We start from the raw sequence: 19148 nt of genomic DNA, 5'->3' as shown, positions 1-19148 counted from the left end.
GCAGCTGGGTGTAGAGCCGTGTGCTCATGGCCTGGATCTCACTCTGGGCTTTGTCAGCACCATGAGGCCCTCCCTCCAGCAGTGGACAGCGACTAGCGGAAATCCGGGATCAGCTGTTACCGGTAGCATGTGGTCCTGCTTGGCCATGGAGGAAACACACCTTGGGTGTCAATGGCCTTCTCTTTGGACTTGGCTTGTGTGCACATTGGGGCACTTCAGGGTTGTGGACACAGAGATCTTGTCCCTGCGGCTGGTCTGCATTGTGTCAGAGGAACAGACCTCACTTCTGCCCAAGTGGGGGTGGGTCCCCTAATCCAAGTCCCTGCTTCTTGTGCTTGAGTGGCCTCTAGAACACTTTTTTTCATAATGTTTTTATTTATTTATGGGGTGCCTGGGTGGCTCAGTCGGTTAAGCATCTGACTTCGGCTCAGGTCATGATTTCATGGTTCCTGGGTTCAAGCCCCGTGTCGGGCTCTATGCTGACAGCTCAGAGCCTGGAGCCTGCTTCGGATTCTGTGTCTCCCTCTCTCTGACCCTCTCCCTCTTGTGCTTTGTCTCTCTGTGTCTCTCTCTCTCCAAAAAAAAAAAAACACATTATAAATAAATAAATAAATAAATAAATAAATAAATAAGTTTTTATTTAATCTCCACCCCTAACGTGGGGCTTGAACTCACAAGCCTGAGATCAAGAGCTCCACTGACTGAGCCAGCTGGGTGCCTCTAGAGCCCTTTCACTGAGCTGTGTGGGGGAAGGGCAGTCCTTTCCGTTTTCTGGCCCCCCGGGGTCTCTGCTGCAGGTCTACCAGCAGCGTCCTCTCTGATGAGCCCTGTTGTCACCCGGACGCTGTCGTGAGCGTTCACCCTGCTGATGCTGTGTTGGTGATAATTTCCAGGTAAGGTTTCCACTTAGCAGATCCAGGCATTTACATCTGTAGCCTCCTGACCTTAACGGGGTTTGCAGATGACACAGGCCCTCGGCCAAGACTAAGGCTCACTCCTGCCCTGGTTCCGCGCTCTGGTCAGCGTGTGCTGCTACATCACCTTTAGTTTTGCCAGGGCCCTTCCTGGGCGAGATCGGCCCCCAGGACGTCTACTCTTGGGGTTGAGGTATAATGTCAGGAGCGAAGATACACTCGATGTGTTTGAGAATCCTAACGCTGAAAAATCTGAACTAGGTTTCAACTCCCGGTATTTCACTCAAAAGTATTTGAATCAACTTAACATTTCTAATCCCTTTAAAAAGCGCTCTCTCTGGTGGACCGCGTCCACCCTTGCAGTGGTGCCTGGGCGGTTAGAGCCGCGGCCACTGCTCCGGGGGCGGTTGGCCTGCGGCGGCTTCCAGCTCCCCCGGGGAGACCGGAGACAGGCCGGTTGCGCAGCTGAGGGCTTGTGTGGCTTCCGCGCGGGAGGGTGAATAGATCAGCCTGTGGAAGGATGTCGTGTCCGCCCCTTCGAGCTCCCTGGGGCCTGTGCTGTGCGCGCCCTGGGGAAGATCAGTTTGGGGCCTCTGCTCGTGTGAGCTGCGTCTTCAGGAAGGCGGTGGTCCAACGGCCGCTGGGAGTCTGCCCTCCAGCCTTATCTCGGCCCTGCTTGGGGGGGCGCCGCTGTTACTCCACTCAGGATGGAGGCGCCAGGGTGGCGACTGACCACTGAGGGGCAGAGCGGAGAGCGCGGCCTGAACCAGCGGGTCCTGGAACCGTCTGGGGCCCGCCCTGGGCGCAGCCTTGCCGAGGCCCGTGTCTGTCTCCTTCCTGCCGGGTGCTCCTGAATTTTTCTCTGAGTGCCTCCGGACGGTGTTCCCCTTGGGTTCAGTGGCCTGCGGGGCCCCCACTCACATGCCCTGGGTGACCATAGCATGGCCACGGGGGACTGGGAGAAGCAGCCCCCCTGAGCTGGGGCTTCCCAGCTGTCCTTGCCCGTGAGGATAAGCATGAGTTTGGTCTGCCCCCGAGCCATTGGGGGAAGTGGTGAGTTTGGCTCCAATCTCGGGCTCGTGGGAAGGACTGGGGAGGCGGGATGGGACAGGGAGCTAGAAAGGTCAGCTCAGCCCACCCAGCACGTACTTGCTAAGCACTTCCACATGCCAGGGTCTGGCTGGGTGCTGGGAGCTGAGCAAGAAACCAGACAGACGGGTCCTGGCCACGGCTGGTGGTGCGGGGCCGGGACCTGCCGAGCCATCCCTCCCAACGAACCAGGCAGAGCGAGGGGGCCGCAGAGACACTATGTCAGACACCCGGGGGGACCCAATGCCACGGCTGCAGGGCCAGCGAGAGTGTCCCCCTGAAGTGGCTCTCCCTCCAAGGTGCGAAGGGTGGGTAGGAGTCCTCTCAGGAGCTAGAGGCGTGGGAAGTGGGGGCATTTCAGACACAGGCAAAGGACGGCAGGGAGCAGCCTCGGGGTTCTTAGATCTGCCCTGGAGGGATGACAGTGGTGAAGCAAGGCTCCAGGACGAGAGCCCCCGACGTGTAGCTGGGCCGCTGGTGTCAAGCGTGGCCGTGTGGCTACGTGTTGGCCATCAGGATGCAGACAGAATGGCCAGGCCGCAGCTCCCGGGAAACTTCTTGAAAGACAACTGGTGTGGCTGTTTCTTTGTCCCTTCCTCCATCCTTCTGCTGGGGATACAGGTGTGATGGCTGGAGCTCTGAGTGCCATTCTGGGACATGAGGTTGCGGGCCACTTGAGGGTGAGTGGTCACGGCTGGGGTATGCTCACCTTTCTTTCATTTTCTTCCTTCGCACCTCTTGATTTCTTGCCGTTGTTCCAGCCCCGTGACGCATTTACTAAAAGGGATATACAGTGTCCATTTTCGGCTTTTATTAGAGGGTTTTCTGGCCACTCCTCTTATCCACAGCCCTTCCAGAACGAAATTCCACAAATTCCCTTTTGTTGTAGGTCCTGTGATAGTTTCGGGTTGTGTAAGATCGGACGCGGTGCCGCAAACTGCCTGAGGTCCCGCGTGGGTCTCTCTTACAGACAACACGCTGATCAGCCCAGCACGTGGGGGTGTGTGCTCCAGAGGTTCTGACCAGAGGTGGGGTGGGCCGTCGGGACCGTCGGAAGCCCCAGTGGTCAGAACAGTGTCCCAGCAGCACAATTAAAACATCAGAAGAGAGACCTTAAAATAATTTTAATGATACACATACTCAACCCAATAGATCCAAAATAATATGGTTTCAATGTGCCATCTTCATTTAAAAGTTACAAAGTTGGGTTTATGTCATTACTCCTGTGTGTGCAGAGGGTGGGGGTGCTGAGGGAGAGCAGGGCAGCGAGGGGCTGGTGCGTGGGGCTGGTGGGGTGGCGGCGACTGTAGGGCAGGCTCTGGCTCCAGGAGGGCCCGGAGGGACGCCACCACTTCCCACGTGTGTCACCAGTGAGAGAAGCAGGACGGCTCGTCACGCCTGGCCCTGCCTGGCCCCTGGGCCTCTGGGGAAGGGCCGAGCGGGGCGGAGCAGAGGCCTGAGCACCACGCGGCCCACCAGCCCACGGCCACCAGGGACAGGTCTGCGGACACGGGCCTGAGGACAGGGGCTGCTGAGGACGCCCCCGGCCTACAACACACACCACCTCACCGCATACAGTCAGTGTCAGTGTCTCTGCACTGCTTCTCTTCTGTGTCCAAGGCACAGGGGGCTGAGGTGAGGTGTCGAGGACCCTGGAGCTGGGCGGGCTTCCCAGGAGTGAGGTCAGCAGGTCCTGTCCCAGGAAACGGGGACAGCCGGCATCCCGCGGGCGGCCCTGAGTAACAAGGCTCAGGGGCTCCCATGTGGGCAGCTCTGGGTAGGGGACAGTCACCTGGAGCTCACCTTTCAGGTCCCCTCCACGGGGGGCACACAGGAGGGCAGGGGGCTGGTCAAGAGTCACAGCCTGGAGGAGAGCACATAAGGGGTTGTGTGATGGGGAGAGAAACCTGAGCCCAGTAAGCAGCCTCCGGGGGCTTGGAGTGACCCCAGGGCCACGGGCTGCCTGGGGCCCAGCACGGAGGCCAGTGTGGCAGGACGGGTCCCCGAGGCAGCGTGGCAAGCGTTTCTGTAAAGGCACAGAGTGGACCACAGCCTGGGGCTTCGAGCCAGGCAACCAGCGGACCACGGAGGCGTTCTGTAAGAACCGAGTGTGTCCTCAAACCCGAGACGCACTCAGCACCATGTGATGGGGGAAGTAGCAAGTTTGGCTTCAATCTCAGGCGCACGGGAAGGACTGGGGACACATGGTGCACTGTCAGCATCCTGGCTGCGGGGGCCTCACAGCCCATGCCACGCGGGCTCCCCATCACTCGCTCCCCTCATGTACTGACTCCCGTGGGCGGTCTTGCTGGGGGAGCCACCTGTCCTGTCTGCGATGAAAGAGTCATTTCTCTGCAAAGTTGAGACTCCGGGAGACTCCAGGGTTTGGTGTCCTCGGTGACCTGCTTCAATCAGGGATTCCTGCGGTGGAATTGCCCCTAAACGGAAACCCGGGCCCACCTGCCCTCTGATCTGGTAGTTCCGTCGGCCTCCCTTGAACAGGCCTGGCCCCCGGCCTTGGCCACGCCCACCATCCAGCGAGCCCCCCCCCCCCCCAACTCAGGCTGGGCCTGTGGAAGCCACCCGGTGTTTGGGGGCGACTGACCCTTCAAGGAACAGGTGGGGGTACGGATCAGATGGGGTTCATGGCATTTGTTCTGAGACCTCTGCCTTCTCCCTCGGGAACAAGAACCACATCCGCCTTCTCCCCTGCGGCTCCTGGGCTTTGTGCCCGCCGTCCACAGGGCCTGGGCCCCACCCCAGCCACCCTGCCGTGTCCCCGTGTCCCTGAGGGGCACTCGATGCTCGGTCGCAGCCGACCAGCCTGGTGAGAGGGACATGTGCGCCGGGCAGCTCCGTTAGCTCCGTCCCCAGGCAGATAGCATCATGGAGGGAGATGAGTGGCGGCAGGGCACAGGGGACAGCAGGTGCCCCGTCATGAGTCCCAGCCCTCACTGCCCTCCCCACAGCATCCCGTCGTCTCCTCCAGGGCCTCACTGAACGGATTCTCCTTCTGGAAGAGAGGAGGAGTCGCCAGAGGGAGGCAGCGGGGGCACGCCCTTCTCTGGTGTGCCTCAGTCTACCCCTCTGATGCGCACATGAGCCCCATCGCCGCCCCGGGCCACCAGTGAGAGATGGGGCGGCTGCAATCCTGTCTGGGCCCCAGACCACCTTTGACCTCAGAACCCGTCCAGGGCTCGGGGCGCACAGAGCGCTCAGGTGCGTGGAAAACCCGCAAGAGGACAGCCTCCCCCCCACTCAGCCCTGGGCCTTCTCTGTGCGCCTCTGATGGCCTCTGGGAAACCACGTGTCCGCTCACATCGATTTCCCTAACCTCGCGTTGCCTGCTGTTGACAAAGCACGCTGCCAGCCTGTGACATTTGGGGCATCTCAGTACTGGCACTTTGAAACTTTGCTCATCGTAGTTACGCAAAATGCAAACTGTGGGGGCATTTGGAAAAGGGTTTGCTAAAGCACTTTGCTCCTCATGACCGCAGGCTAGGGACCCTGACGGGAAGGGCTGTCCGCGTAGAGCAGACGGGCCCCTCCCCCAGACCCCACAGCACACAGGGCGCTCGGGGCCACTGAGGAGTCGCATCCACACAGACTGGTTTAATCTGGGGGCTGGGGACTGTTGCCCCTGGGAGCACACGAGCCGCTTGCGGGACAGCGGATGGCCCCCCGGCCGCGTCCAGCGTGGGACCAGCGGGAGGAGCAGCCGCTCAGTCCACGCAGAAGCATCGGGGCCGGTGAGAGGCTCTCAGCCTTCCTGGGACCCCTGCCCCGCCCCCGCTCCCAGAGCCCCCACCACTGCCTCCCCAGTGTCCTGACCACAACCGGAAGAGCCTGCTGTCAATGGCGGGGGGGGGGGGGGGGGGGGGGGCTGTCCTGGGGCGTCTAGACTCCTGTCCCACCATCTAGCGTCTCTTGACGGCACTTCCCAACCTGGAAAGGGAAAGGCTGGCTCTGGTGTCCAGAGGAACGTGTCTTCCACGGAGCGAGGAAAACACCAGGTAAGGAATCCACACAGGTGGCGCCACTGCAGACAGGAGACCTGGTCCGGGCGCTGCCGCTGAGACCAGCCCGTGCAAACACAAACAAGACACCAGCAGCTGGCATGACTTTAATGGGGGTGGGGCGCAGGGCCCCCCACTCGGCCTTGGGCCGCACAAACGAGACACCAGCAGCTGGGGGTGGGGCGCAAGGCTCCCCGCTCAGCCTTGGGCCCCGGCCCTGGCCCTCATGGACTTGTCGATCCACTTGAGGAAGTTGGTGACCTTGGTGTAGATGCCGTACTTCCCTTTCCGTGCGCATCCTTCTCCCCAGCTGACGATGCCGGTGACGAAGTAGGTGTCCTTGAACCGGGTGACGTGGGGGCCCCCACTGTCCCCCTGACAGGCATCCTCGGGGTTCGTGTCATAGCCGGCGCAGAACATGTTCTGGGTGATGGTGAAGCTGCTGGACAGCTTGCACGTGTTCCTGTCCACGTAGGGCACCTCCAGCATCTTGAGGATGGTGGATGGCCGGCCCTTCTCGTGAGTCTTCCCAAACCCGCTCACGATGCCTGTCTTCTGCGCCATGAGTGTGGACTCGGCCCAGTCCTTCTGGGGCAGACAGGCGGGGGCCACATTCCTGCGGAAGGTGATGGGCGTCCTCAACCTGATGACAGCGATGTCGAAGTCATAGGTCTCCCGGACAAACTTGTTGTGCTTGATGATCACGTCCACCTCGTGCGCCACCTCGTTGCCCTCCTCGCTGCCCGTGTCCCGTTCACCTGGGAGATGGCGAGGACATGGTGGCGTTCAGCTCGGGGTTGGCCGTGCACTTATGTGCACGGTGCTTTTGAGAGTAGCGGTTATTTATTTATTTTTTTTTATTAAAAAAATGGAACATGGTCACTAGAGACTCTGAAAGATAAAATTGTAACGAGGCAAATAAAGATGACTTTCAGTTTCACTCCCCAGGGGCGACCGCCAGCCGCACTTTTAAGTGTGGCCGGTACTTCGGGTGGATACTTCCTGAGCCTGTGCCGCGCGGCAGGGGCACCTGGGGGCGGAAGGCTCTGTGCCTGACCGGCTGGCCACGCTGTCCAGACGGCTGCCTGGCACCAGGACGGCGTCCGGTCGGAACTGGGACGTGCTGAGTGTCAGCATCAGATTTGTCATGAGAACACAGACTCAGAATATCTCGTTCTAGTTCAGAACTGATTACGCGTTGAAACAATAATAATATTTTGGATATACTGGACTAAGACATATTGCTAAAATTAATTTCATCTATAAACTTTGAAGATGCCTAATAGGAAATGGAACTAGAAAATTAAAAGGCACATGGATGGCCTGCATGTGTGGCTTGCGGTGGATCTTTGCTGAACTGGTCTAGAGTCTGGAGGAGAAGGACGGACGTCACAAAACAGCCCCGCAGACGCAAACACGAGCAGCAGATGCTCTGTGCTCGGAGGGCTCCGGAAACCTTCCCAGAGGAAGGGGCCCTGAGGGGAGGCTCGCTGCGCTGGGCCTGGACACAGACGGCAAGGGGGAGGACCGGCCCCACCACTGGCCCCCCGCTTTCCCCTTCTCCGCCCTCCCTCGCCTGTGACCCCCCCCTACCCGCACCCCCATGGGGTTCGGCGTGTTAACTAGTGTCTCCGAGTGTGGCGCACTTACCTACCCTCACCTTGAATCTCTTGGCCTGGTGCAGACAGTGCGCTGCAGTGAGGACGTGGTACTCGCTCAGGATGGTGCCGCCGCAAAACCCCTCATTCTCTTCGTTGATGAGCAGGGCCTGTGGGGAGCACGCAGGAGCCCCCCCCCCCGAGGTTGGGACTGACCTCTGGGCTCCCCTCCCCATCGGGAACGCAAGGCCCAGGGCAGCGCCGGCCTGGCCTGCACACCTGCCCGCAGCGCGGCCCCTCCTTTTCTTATGTGTCCCGCGGGGTGTGGTGCCAGCGCGTGCTCGGAGACCTCACCGTGGGGCTCATGGCCGGGCCGCAGCCCCTCTCCAGGTCCTCCCCCGCTGCGCTGCGGAAACTGCAGCTTTGGGCGGCTCCTTCCCACAGAGCAGCCAAATGGTCCACCCAACAGACGTCTGCAGGGGCCCCGCTAGTGGCACCTGAGGGGCTTCTGCCTCGCTTCAACTTTCTGCTCCTGGACTCCAGACTCCTTCTTCAGGGAGCCGTCCTGTCCCTTCCAGAGCTGTCACAGCACTCTACGGTGTCACCCGTAGAAAAACGATCATCGTTGTTGATAACCTTTGCCGGCTACATGGCTACGGATTAGCGCACAGACCAGGTGGGCGCCAGTGTTTGGGGAGAAGCTTCTGGTATCTGGGACGGCCCTCCCCCGACGGCCCACAGATGCCACCACTCAAGGGCAAATCCCTTGGAATCCACGGGGCTCCCCCTGTGGGCGGCTTTCTCCCCGACAGGATTTGAGAGTGAGGGCATCGCCCCAGGGAGTGAGCGCCGGCAGGCCCAGGTGGCCCTGCAGCCCTCGTGTCCCTTCTTCCCCAGAGAACCGGGCTGCAAATCTGGAAATGGCGCACTTTTTCCTTTTTATCTAGAGAGTTCCCAGCACGTGGCTGGCTCATGCCGGTTGGGGAACAACAAGGTTCCAAGTCTGAAAGCGTTCCTGAAGACCTTGGTGACCCGCAGGAAGTAGCAGGGCCAAGGGGCGTCAGTCTTCCCCAGACCTGGACCCTGACTCTTCTCCTACACGTGATGGCGAGGCCGCTGGACTGGGAGAGCAGGGCTCTCGCGTTCCCTGGAGAGGATCCCGCCGCCCAGGTCCCCACAGCACCTCCCCCGCCCCCCCCCCGTCCTGTCTGTCTGTGGGGGGCCTTCCAAAGCCCCCCGAGCTCCACACCGGCCCGGGGCCACTGAGCTCCCGCCGGAGCCACGTCGGTGGCACTCGCTCAGCACACACCAACCCCGTGGTGACCACATGAGCGCCTGCTCCCCTCTGGGTCCCTGATAATGTAGGGCTGGGAGGTGGGGCAGGTGAAGAAATGCGTAAAGGGTGGTGGTGGCTCTGGAGGGTCTGTTGTTGGCTTTGGGTACCAAGCATTTCACACCCAGATTCGCCAGAGACAGCAGGCACCACCCAGTCAAGCCGAATCAGATAAGCATCCAATGGCTTCTAGCACCAGCATGTCCCCTATTGTCTTTGGGACACATTACACTAAAAGTTGTTCATTATTTGTCTGAAACTCAACTCTAAGCCTGAGTCCCATGTTACTTGTTCATCTGGAAACCTCCGTCCAAACCAACAACCAAAGAGCGTGGATTGCAAACAGGTGGATGTACTTCTCCCCAGATTGCTACCCGCCTCGTTAGCACTGACCAAATCAGAGATGAGACCGAGGGACAGAGTGTCTGCCTGTCGGTCGGAGGGGCAAACAGAGGGCTGGCCCCCATCAGGCAGCCACTCTGCCTGCCGGCCTGAGCCTGCAGCCCGCACTGGGTTCCGGGGCTCCTCTCCTTTCTGTCTGTCCTTCATGGACACACACACGGGATTGGACGTCGGGTGGGGAGGGACAGAGCCCACTTCTCACCTCAGGCACACTCTGCCCCAGAGCCAGCAGGGAGTCCCCACCACCCACCGGCACCGCCAGGCCCGCTCCGCAGTCACCTGCCAGGGACACTCGCCGTCTGGGCAGTTCTGCCCACCCACGATCCGGATCAGGTTGCTTGAGTCCTCCACGGGGCTGGCCTCCGTCTTGTTGAAGGGCTGCAGGTACAGAGGGCTGTCGGTGGGAGGCAGGTCTTCAGGGTGCTGGTCCTGCACGTCTGCTTCAGAGGCTTCAGAGGGACCCTCACCGCCATGGGCGGTCTCGGCTGACCTCTTCCTGCGCGTCGGAGTGCGTTTCCCGCAGGGGAAAGGCCCTGAAAGAACACGGGCCGGCCTCAGTGAGCAGGACCCCCCTCGCCCTGCCCCCCTCACAACGGAACTGTCCTCCCGGCCCACAGGAGGAGGGAATGGGGAGGAACGTGCTGGTAACAGAGGTCCCGCCCCAGGTGATGCCACAGCTGTTGGTTGGGCGGGGGCCAGCTTTGAGGAGCGCTTGGGCCACCGTGAGAAGCAGAGGAAGCTAAGAGAGAGAGCACAGTGGCCTCTCAGTGCTCCAGCCCAGGCAGGCCCTGCCGCAGAGAAGTGTGGTTGGACCAGAGCAGCGAGGACCCTGTCCCCTTGCTGGGCCCCTCCCTCTGTGAGCTTCTAGGCCAGACTCAGGGCCCAGCTTTTGTCACAGAACGTCACAGAACATCACGGAAAAGGAAGCCCGAGGGCTGTCACTTGGGGCCCGTGCAGTCTAATTGTTCTCGGGGTCCTCGGCTCCCCTTTGGCTCCTGCACCACCCCCCCTCCCCCCCAGGTCCACGGCCCAGAGACAGTCTGGCCTCGCTGCCCCGGACATGCTCCAACTCCCGGGGCAACAGGACGTGCCGTGATCACGACCATTTCGTGGCTCCTCAGGGTCTGCCACGAGCCTGGCGCTAGGCAGAGCGCCCCCCACCCCCAAGTCCCTCGACGTCTGCACCTCCCCCGGGGAGTCAGGCAGCATTGCTGGCCCGTTTCTCAGGCGGCTCACAGGGCCTGCGGTCCCGCTCTGGCCCACGGGCCTCCTACCCGTGGAGATGCAGGATTTGCCGTCATCTGCGAGGACGTAGCCACTGGCGCAGGCGCACACCACGGAGCCCTGCTCCTCACTGCAGAACTGGTCACAGTCGCCGTTGTCCAGGCTGCAGGCTTTCCGCATGGCTGCGGGGACGCGTGTGGGCCCTCAGGACTGGCCGGGGACACCGAGGCCGCAGGCAGCCGGGAGGAGGGACAGCAGCACCAGGGCAGATCCACCCACTGTCAGCCTGCCCCCCTTCCCCGCTGCAGCAGAGGGGCGGCCACCGCACGGAAACACGCGAGTGGGACAGGCCCCTGGAGTAGGCTGGGGGCCAGGGGCTCTGTGTGCAGGCTTGTCCCTGCCCTGCAGCTCCCTCACCATGTGGGGCCAGCGTGCTGTCTGCCGGGCCCTGGGCGCCCAGACCCGCCCCCCCCCCAGGCCCCAGGTTCAGCCCTAAGAGGGGCACGCGCCTCCCCCCACAGCCCCACGACCAGTGTGCGCCGGCCGGCATGAGGAAGGGCTCTGGGGCCACGGGCCAAGCGGAGCACAGCAGCGTGGCCACGGGCCGGTCCACTGAGGCTGGAGGGTCGCCTGCGGAATAAAGGGTCTGGAACTGGTCTGGGAGACTGGGGTCTGGGCACCGGCGAGGCAGCAGCAGAGATGGGCCCGGTGCTTTCTGTCGCCAGCCGTGTGATTTGGGCAAGTGCTTTAAACCCTATGGGCCTCCGTTTCCTCACTTGTAAAGCGGTGGAGGCCACACTGCCTCCCAGGTCATGTGCAGCTCCTGACACAGTGAGCCCGTGGCTGGTTTCCTGGGCCTTCCAGGCCAGATTGAGCACATCCCCCGCGGCTCAGGGGCTCCGACTCCACCAGAATTGCCCACCATCGCCAGCACACGCTCAACATGTGACCGCACACTGACAGCAGCGGCGTCACCAAGACAATTTACTTTATGTTCTGCCCCTGGCGTTCTGATGAATAAATAATTACAGTGAGAGGATCACCGTTAGTGAAACTTTAGAAAACACCCAGCGGCTCTGGCTCAGCCAGATGGGGAGCAGGAGAGGACGCTCTGGGCTGCGGGAGGGATGACGCGGGACTGAGATCCCCGTCAGGGACAGTCCCACAGTGATCCCAGCTCCGAGCACTTCCTAAAGGTTACGAATTAAGTAATCTGAAAGAAATGTGTATCTTTCTTCTTAATGAAAACTGGCCTAATCTGAATCAAATTTTTATTTTAAAAAATTAATGGCCATACTCACCGTGTTAGGAAAACTCTTAGTGACTTTTCCCTGTAGAATTCACTAAATGTATCAGATTTGTATAATTGGACAATCGCGGACATTCGGAATTGACATCTGCACTGACAAACCTAAGTGGCTGATTCAGAGCCGCTGCCGGGGCCACAAGGAATTTAAGAAGATGGGTAGCACCACCCCAGGTCTCCGTGTTCCTGGCCACACGCTCCGTGAGTGTGCTGCAGCCCCCTCAGAGGAACACAGAAGGCTGTGTGTCTCTGATTGTATCTAAAACCCAGTGGATTGTAGGACACACTTTCACTTTGTTTTTGCTGTTCCTACAATGGCGCAGCACAAGGGAACACAGACTCTACCTCGGAAGGAACCTGAGATGTTTTCCTTAGGGGTTTCAGCTTTTTCCCTCGTTCCTGACCCTTCAGGCGACCCTGACCCGAAGGTACACCAAGAAAAGGAACTCACACAATTCACAGTTTTTGCCTTCGTATCCTTCCAAGCAGGTGCACGTGTATCCCCCAAGGCTGTCCATGCATTTGCCCTGGTTCTGGCAAGGGTTGCTTTCACACTGGTCTCCATCTGCAAAGACAGGGTTTGGGGACCTGAAGCTTGCAGGCAGCTGCTGTAATCAAGGAAATGGCTTTGCTGTGTTGATCTTGGCACACATAGTTCAGGTCGCTTGAACAAGCTTGAGGCTCTTCCTGTCTCCCTGTAAACATTTCTCCCGGCTGGACTTCATTTTACCCCCAGCCTTTGCGCTCTGTGTACGTGATGCTCTTATCTAACTGGGTTATTGATAAGCTTTTCTCTTTCTGCTGAGATGTTTGACTGCCTGTTTTCAACAGTGAGGAGCTCTGGGCTGGTGGCCAGGTGGGACCAGCTGGAAGGAGGGAGGATGGGCGGCCGCCCGGCACCTGTTTCTAGGCTGGACAGCGACAAGACAGGTGTCCGGGCGCCTCTTCCCAAATGGTCTGGATGTAGAGCAGGAGTGTGGAGGCTGCTGGCCAGCACTGACAGGGGCCTCACACTCCTCGGTGCGTTTGGACAATCTGATCTAGAGGCAGGCCCAACTGCCATCTGGGGAAATTTAAAGAATGTTAGCAGAATGAAACACGAGTCATGATTGATACCATTTCACAAGCTGTGGACGTTCCGTCTTATTAGAAGACCTGATCTTTTGTTTCTACCTAATACCTTGGATTTAAAAAATGATGAGACAGGTTGATGCTCCAGTAAGGCGAGCTGATGAAATCCACGTTCAAGTAACAAAACCGGAACCATGACATTTACCCCCCCAAATAATCCCACAGTAACTACTGGGGAAACACACGGAGAGGGAGAGTCTTAGGTGAGGAAGCTATAAGCAGGAGCAGAAGGGAAATTCAGGAAGAATTGTCAAAATTGAAATACCCTCTCCCCCATTTCAGTGTCCGAATGAGCCCCAGTCAGTATTAAAATAGAAACCATCTCACCTTTGTATTTATTCCAGAATTCAGTCTAAAAGGGAAAAAAGATTTTAAAATACATTAGGGAAAACAGACATTTCACACTGAGGACAACCATAACCTCGTCACTCAACCTCAATAGATGCTGTCCCAAACGGGGCCTTTCCTGGTCCAAATTGCTCTAACACTATGGAGTCTGACAGGGAAATGTTCAGATCTGCGTCTGTACAGATGGGGCTTCGATTGTCTCAGATGCACCATCTCTGTTGAATATCAAGCATTTATTTTTAATCTAACCACCGAGAAATGGATTGTACCAAGAATGCTTTGCTCTCTTTTCTACCCCCAAGCTGATCAATGAATGTTTTTGAGTTAAATATCAAAGATTCAATAAGGGATCAGATGCTTGGTGGCTAACCATGTTAAACTGAAAAAATGGTTAATTGGTAATTAGTTAAAATAGGACACCAAGACCCTATATTACACTAGAAAATGTTCAGTCTTAGAAATTGTTTGCTGTGTTCAGTAGTTTGAACAGGGTACCCCTGCCCCCCGCCCCCACTGCCAATTCAGGTGCAACCTCAGAACGTGGCTTTAACTGGAAATAGGGTCTTTGCAGATGTAACCAAGGTATGCATCACGAAGAGACCACACGGGCTTAGGGTGGACCTGGAACCAGTGGCAGTGCCATCAGGAGAGACAGAAAGTGCTCAAGAGCCACGCGTGGAAGCAGAGACCTGAGTGATGGGCCTGCAAGGCTGGCAATGCCCAGAAGCTGGGAGAGGGCATGGAGCACATCCCCCTGAGACCTCTGATAAAGGAAGCTTTCCACTTTCGTGTCGGCGGGCGTGCTTCCGGGTGCCCAGGGAAGCTGCACTGTACCATGTTCCAAGGTCAGCATGACTGGGCAGAACCTCCGAGCAGGGGCTGTGTTTCCACCCTCAGCACACACTGTACATCCCTTCATTAGCAACTAACCTACATTTCAGACTAGAGAGTAAAAATTTTCCTACTGCCACCTGGCACATACTGAAAGCGTAAGACAAGGTTTGGAATTTTCTGGAATGCTCTTCATCATGATGGCTTGTACTTCTTGATGTAGCAAGAAACACATATGACCCTGTTTCCTGCTCCTTCCCTGGAGCTCTCTGCTTCCGGAAGACCATGCATCCCAGCAGCGGCCCTCTCCTGGGCTCTGTATTCTAGAAGTTTTGTACATCTGTGTTGACACCTTCTCTGACTGGGACTTGCGGCCACCAGGACTGTGGGAGACTGAGTCCCATCGTTGCCAGGCCCCCAGCTTGTGCTTAGTTACAGAAGCCCCAGGACACGGCTATGCTGTCTCTTTACATTTCGCTGAAGACATGATCACACAGCAAAACTACTTCGGTGTGCAGTTCTGTGAAATCCGACACACAGATTTGGATACGCACCTCCACTGCCCCCCACATTCACAGCCCCCGATGGCCGCACCCCTGGCGCCACCACAGCCGTGACCTCCGAGAGGGTCATACAGATGCACCGACGCCCTCGTGAGACTAGCTTCATCCAGATGATGCCTCTGACCCTCGTTGAAGTCACCACATGCATCAGTCGTTTGTTTATGTTGTGGAGTAGAATTCCACCATGCCGTGGCTTGTGGGTCCCTGCACCAAGCGGGGACAAGGGCGAGAGTTTGGGGCAATCCAGGTTTTCGTGTGAAAGGAATGGTAATTTCTCCAGGGTAAGCACTCAGGGGTGGGGCCCGGGCTACCCGCACCTGCACCACGCTGGCCGTGTCCCTGGTTCCAGTTCTGCACGTATACAGTGGCGTCTCCTCATGGCTGGAGTCTGCACTTCTGTGCCAGCTGAGGATGTCGGGTGGCTCCTGTGCACATTTGCACTTCACGTGCTGTCTCTCGGGAAGTGTCTGTTCTCGCTTCCACCTGTTATCACTTATTTATTTTCTTCTACTGAGTTGTGAGAGTTCTTTACGCATCCGAGTACAGGCCCTTTGTCAGATGCGTGATTTGTAAATATTTTTTTAGTTAATAGCTTGTATTTTGAGTCTTCCGTGTCTTTCACAGAGCAAGTTTTCAATTTGGAATAGGTCCGATCTTTTTAAGTTTATGTATTTATTTTGAGGTACAGAGAACATGAGCAGGGGAGGGAAGGGGAGAGAGAGAGAGAGAGAGAGAGAGAGAGAGAGAGAGAATCCTAAGAAGGCTCCACACCGCCAACACAGAGTCCAACATTGTGCTCGAACCTGAGCTGAAACCAAGAGTCAGACATTTAACCAGCTGAGCCCCCCAGGCGCCCCTGGAGTAAGTCCAGTTTACTCACTTTCTCCTTCATGGGTTATGGTTTCAATGTTGTGTCTAAGAATTTTTGCCCAACTTCATGACATGACAATTCTCTCCTTAAAGTTCTATGTTTTACCTTTAGATCCTCCATCCATTTTGAGTTGACTTTTGTACAGTTGTGAGACTGAGGTCAAAGCAGACCTTGTGTGTGTGGAGATGTGCCGATGTCCCCAAACCATCAGTGGAAAAAGACACTTCTTCCTTCGCTGACTCACTTATGAACCTTTGTTTGTATCAATTGGCCATATTTCTGTGGGCCTGTTTATGGACCTTCTGGTGTGTCCCGTGGATCTAAGCACCTGTCCCCTTACCAGCAGCACACGCGAATGCCCCTGTGGTTAGTGAAGCTTTGCAGTGAGTCCTTGAATCGGGCGGCGTGATTCCTCTTTCTCGAAATGGTTCCAGCTACTCTCATTTCTTTGCCTTTCCATATTTCCAGTTGTGGAGTTGGCTCATGGGATGTTTGCTGGCGACGCACTGACTCCGGGTGTAGCTCTTGGGTGCCCGATGTCAAGTACAGCAGTGGCCGTGGATTTGGGCGAAGACTGTGGGCTCCGTGTCCCCGTGTGCCGCCCAGCCCGGGGAGGTGCAGTGAGGTCATGAATAATTATTAAAGTGAACACCGTATGTTTTAGAGTTGATTTAATAAAGCCTCTGGAAGTTCTCATGACCCTCCTAATGGACTGGGCCCCGCCCCACCCTCAGTCTCCCCACCAGAAGTATTCCCTGTCTCAGCCCCGCACACCCAGGGTGCCCAGGTATGCCCTGGGCTCCCGGCAGGGGCAAGGTCAGCCTCCACCGAGGGGTGCACCCATCACAGGGTGCCTGCGCGCCAGCCCTTACCGTCTTGGTGGTGTCCTCGAAGACCTCGCGGGCCTCCTCAAACGAGCACGTCTCCTCCATACACTCTCTCTCCAGGTTCCCTTTCTTCATCTCTTCCCAAAACGAGTTGGCCCTGCGGACCCTCCCCAGGACGCTGCTGGCATGCTCCGGGGGAAGGAACACTAGCAGACAGGCAGGGACACCAAGCGGAGAGGGCCTCAGCCGCCCGCCCACCCGCCCTTCCCCATCCTGCGGCGTCTGCTCACCCCCACGCTGCAAAAGGCCCCTTGCTCGCGCCCCGAGCCAGCCCAGGACGGGACCCCGCCTGTTCCAGGCCCCGGGCTCCCCTCCGTGTGCAAGTTCGCTCGCTCCTTCCCCTTGCCGCCTCCTGGGGCCTCACTGGCACCTCCGCACTGGCCCCCCAAGCCCTCCCTGGACTCTCGCTTCCCAGAGGTCCTGGGGCCACCCTCCTGTGCCCCGCCCGGCCCCCACCCTTCCCGCTCTCAGCTCTCTGAAGGGGTGAGCTGTGGCACTGTTATGATCACGCTCTACGACCAAAATAGGCTTTTCATCAAGGCCCAGGACCACACACGAAAACATGGCTTTGAAGAAACAGTTCTTATTACAAAGTTTTGTACTTGATTTCTGTTCTGCTTCACTTAAGAATCCCACTGCGTTGATTTGCGGCTCTCAGATGAATCCCCACCCGCCCGCTGAATGGTCTTGGGTCCGAGCATCTCGGAACCCCTCCTCTGGCTGTGCCCGCCCTGCCCTCTCTCCACCGTGCACTGGGACCCCCTGGTCCCTCCTCCACCTGTGCCCATGTCTCCGGCTGCGCTCTTGGTCTCTCACCACCTTCTCTCTCTCCACCGTGGACCAGGACCCCCGACTCCTCCTCAGCCCCACACCCACTCTCTGCCTTCCTTCTTGCCTCGCCCTCCGAGTTGCTCTTCCCGGTTGCGACCTGCATTCTGAGCTCCGCCCCCGCCCTCGATGGTGAGCCCTCAGCTCCCCACGTGCAGGACTAGACTCGGGACCCGGGAGCCAGGCAGTCTCGATTCAGATACAGTTCACTTGCCCACTGTCGGCAGGTGAGAATTACGACACGTGTGTCTCAGTTGTCTCAGTGTTCAGGTTGGTACACACTAGGTGTTGCTATATACTAGGTTTTTCTCTTCTCACAGCCTCCCTGTCCTCCACACACCAGGTGCCCTCTGCCTGCCCCGCGGGCCCTGTCCACCCCCCTCCATCCAGGACGCAAACAGCAGCCAGGCCCCTGCCCACCCCCAGGCCCTGCTCCTCTGGCCTCTCCGGCCTTTCTGGAAGGTGCAGAAGTCCCCCTCTGTCCAGCCTTGAATCAGGCAGCCCCTTCCCCTGGCCAAGCCGGCCTAAGGGTGGAGGTGCTGGCTTGAACCTCATTCTCTTTCAGCCCTGGAAGCTCCTCCCTGCCTGTGACCGCCCCCCCCCCCCCGCCCCCGCCACTGGGCTCGCTCTGGCCGTGGAGGGGCACTTCTCTCCATCTCTCTCGGTCTCTCCCTCTTTCCCTGTTCACGGCTTCTGTATGTGACCCGGCCTGCCATCTGGCTCCCCATCCACAGGGAAGGAGGCCACCAGGCCCAGCCATGTCACGCCAGGAGATGGGCACCCACTCTCCACCCTGTGGAGGTGTGAGGGCAGCACCCTGGTTCCCACTGTCCCCCCTCTTCCCTGGGGGTCACCTCTGTAGTCTGTAGGGCGAGGGCACTTACCACTGTCCCCCAGGAGCAGGAGGCAGGTCAGCGAGGCGCTGAGCAGGACAAGGCACCGTGGGCCCGCCATGGTGTGGCCAAGAACGGCGTGTCTGGCCCGCCGTGACAGGCCTCCAGGGCAAGGTTCGCGCACCCTGGCCCCGGGCGGCTGGTTGACCTTCTCTTATCACCGCCTCCTGATTGGAGCCTGGGCCGCTGAGGGACCGGGGGCCAGTGACCTCGCGGGGGCAGGGCCACCCTGCAGGTGCAGCCCTGGGGTGGCTGGGGTGGCCCTGGCATCATTGGGCACTAGGTCTGAGGGGCCAGCGATGGGCACAGGGAGTTCTTAGGAGAACAAAAGTGTCATTTTATAGTTTGCAGATGTTGCGTCTGCAGTCATTCTGTCCTTCCAGCCACGTTGTGTCTGCGGTCATTGTGTCCTTCCAGCCACGTTGTGTCTGCGGTCATTGTGTCCTTCCAAGCACGTTGTGTCTGTGGTCATTCTGTCCTTCCAGCCACGCTAAGAGCTGAGTGCTCAGTCCCATCTTTTCTCCAGGACAGACTCTTAGGTCTACAGCAGGTGTCAGCCCAGGGCTGTCCGGGGCGCACATGAGGTTTGGACCCAGGGCTGTCGGCCATAGCAGCAGACTTTCTGCCCATGGCCTCTGTCTCCAGGTGGCATCAGGAGGTGCCACCAAGTGCCACCATCATAGGGGGTCCTGGTGCACTGGCTTCGCCAGCGTGAAAGGCTGGCACCACCCTGCTGAAATCCAGGGGCCCCAGGAGGCAGGGGTGTCCTGTGGCCCCTCTGGGCTGAGGGCTCCTGCCCACACTTCTGGGGGGTCTGCCCTGCCCGGTGCAGCCCGTGCCAGCCCAGGACATCTGGCTAGAGGTCGGGGGGCCCGTGCCTAGGGAGCAGCGGGCTGGCCCTCTCAGTCCTGGAG

The 19148-nt window shown here is 58.6% G+C and overlaps 1 protein-coding gene across 1 annotated transcript; it reads right to left on the bottom strand.

The window, feature by feature from the left end:
• Window positions 1–6112: 6112 nt before the first annotated feature.
• On the bottom strand, window positions 6113–18373 carry LOC123600318 (coagulation factor X-like). Its single transcript, XM_045482446.1, has 8 exons — window positions 18226–18373; window positions 16499–16659; window positions 13341–13365; window positions 12334–12447; window positions 10627–10758; window positions 9632–9885; window positions 7670–7787; window positions 6113–6777 (listed from the first exon to the last, which is right to left on the bottom strand). The coding sequence occupies exons 1-8, from the start codon at window positions 18293–18295 to the stop codon at window positions 6218–6220; spliced, it is 1434 nt and encodes a 477-aa protein (XP_045338402.1). The 5' UTR covers window positions 18296–18373; the 3' UTR covers window positions 6113–6217.
• Between the last annotated feature and the right edge of the window lie 775 nt (window positions 18374–19148).

Source organism: Leopardus geoffroyi, chromosome A1, assembly GCF_018350155.1.
Source record: "Leopardus geoffroyi isolate Oge1 chromosome A1, O.geoffroyi_Oge1_pat1.0, whole genome shotgun sequence".
Taxonomy (NCBI): Eukaryota; Metazoa; Chordata; class Mammalia; order Carnivora; family Felidae; genus Leopardus; species Leopardus geoffroyi.
Note: the sequence above shows the minus strand (reverse complement) of the source record. Positions and strands in the feature narration are given on the sequence as shown.

Bases quoted from the DNA above. Each gene is read 5' to 3' on its own strand.
- LOC123600318 (XM_045482446.1), bottom strand. From the start codon at position 18,295: ATGGCGGGCCCACGGTGCCTTGTCCTGCTCAGCGCCTCGCTGACCTGC. The intron at 9,886-10,626 runs GTAGGAGGCCCG...GTGTTCTTTCAG, and splicing joins CAAATCCTGCATCTCCACGG to GGCCTTTCCCCTGCGGGAAA. The intron at 7,788-9,631 runs GTGACTGCGGAG...TGCTCCCCACAG, and splicing joins ACGGCGAGTGTCCCTGGCAG to GCCCTGCTCATCAACGAAGA.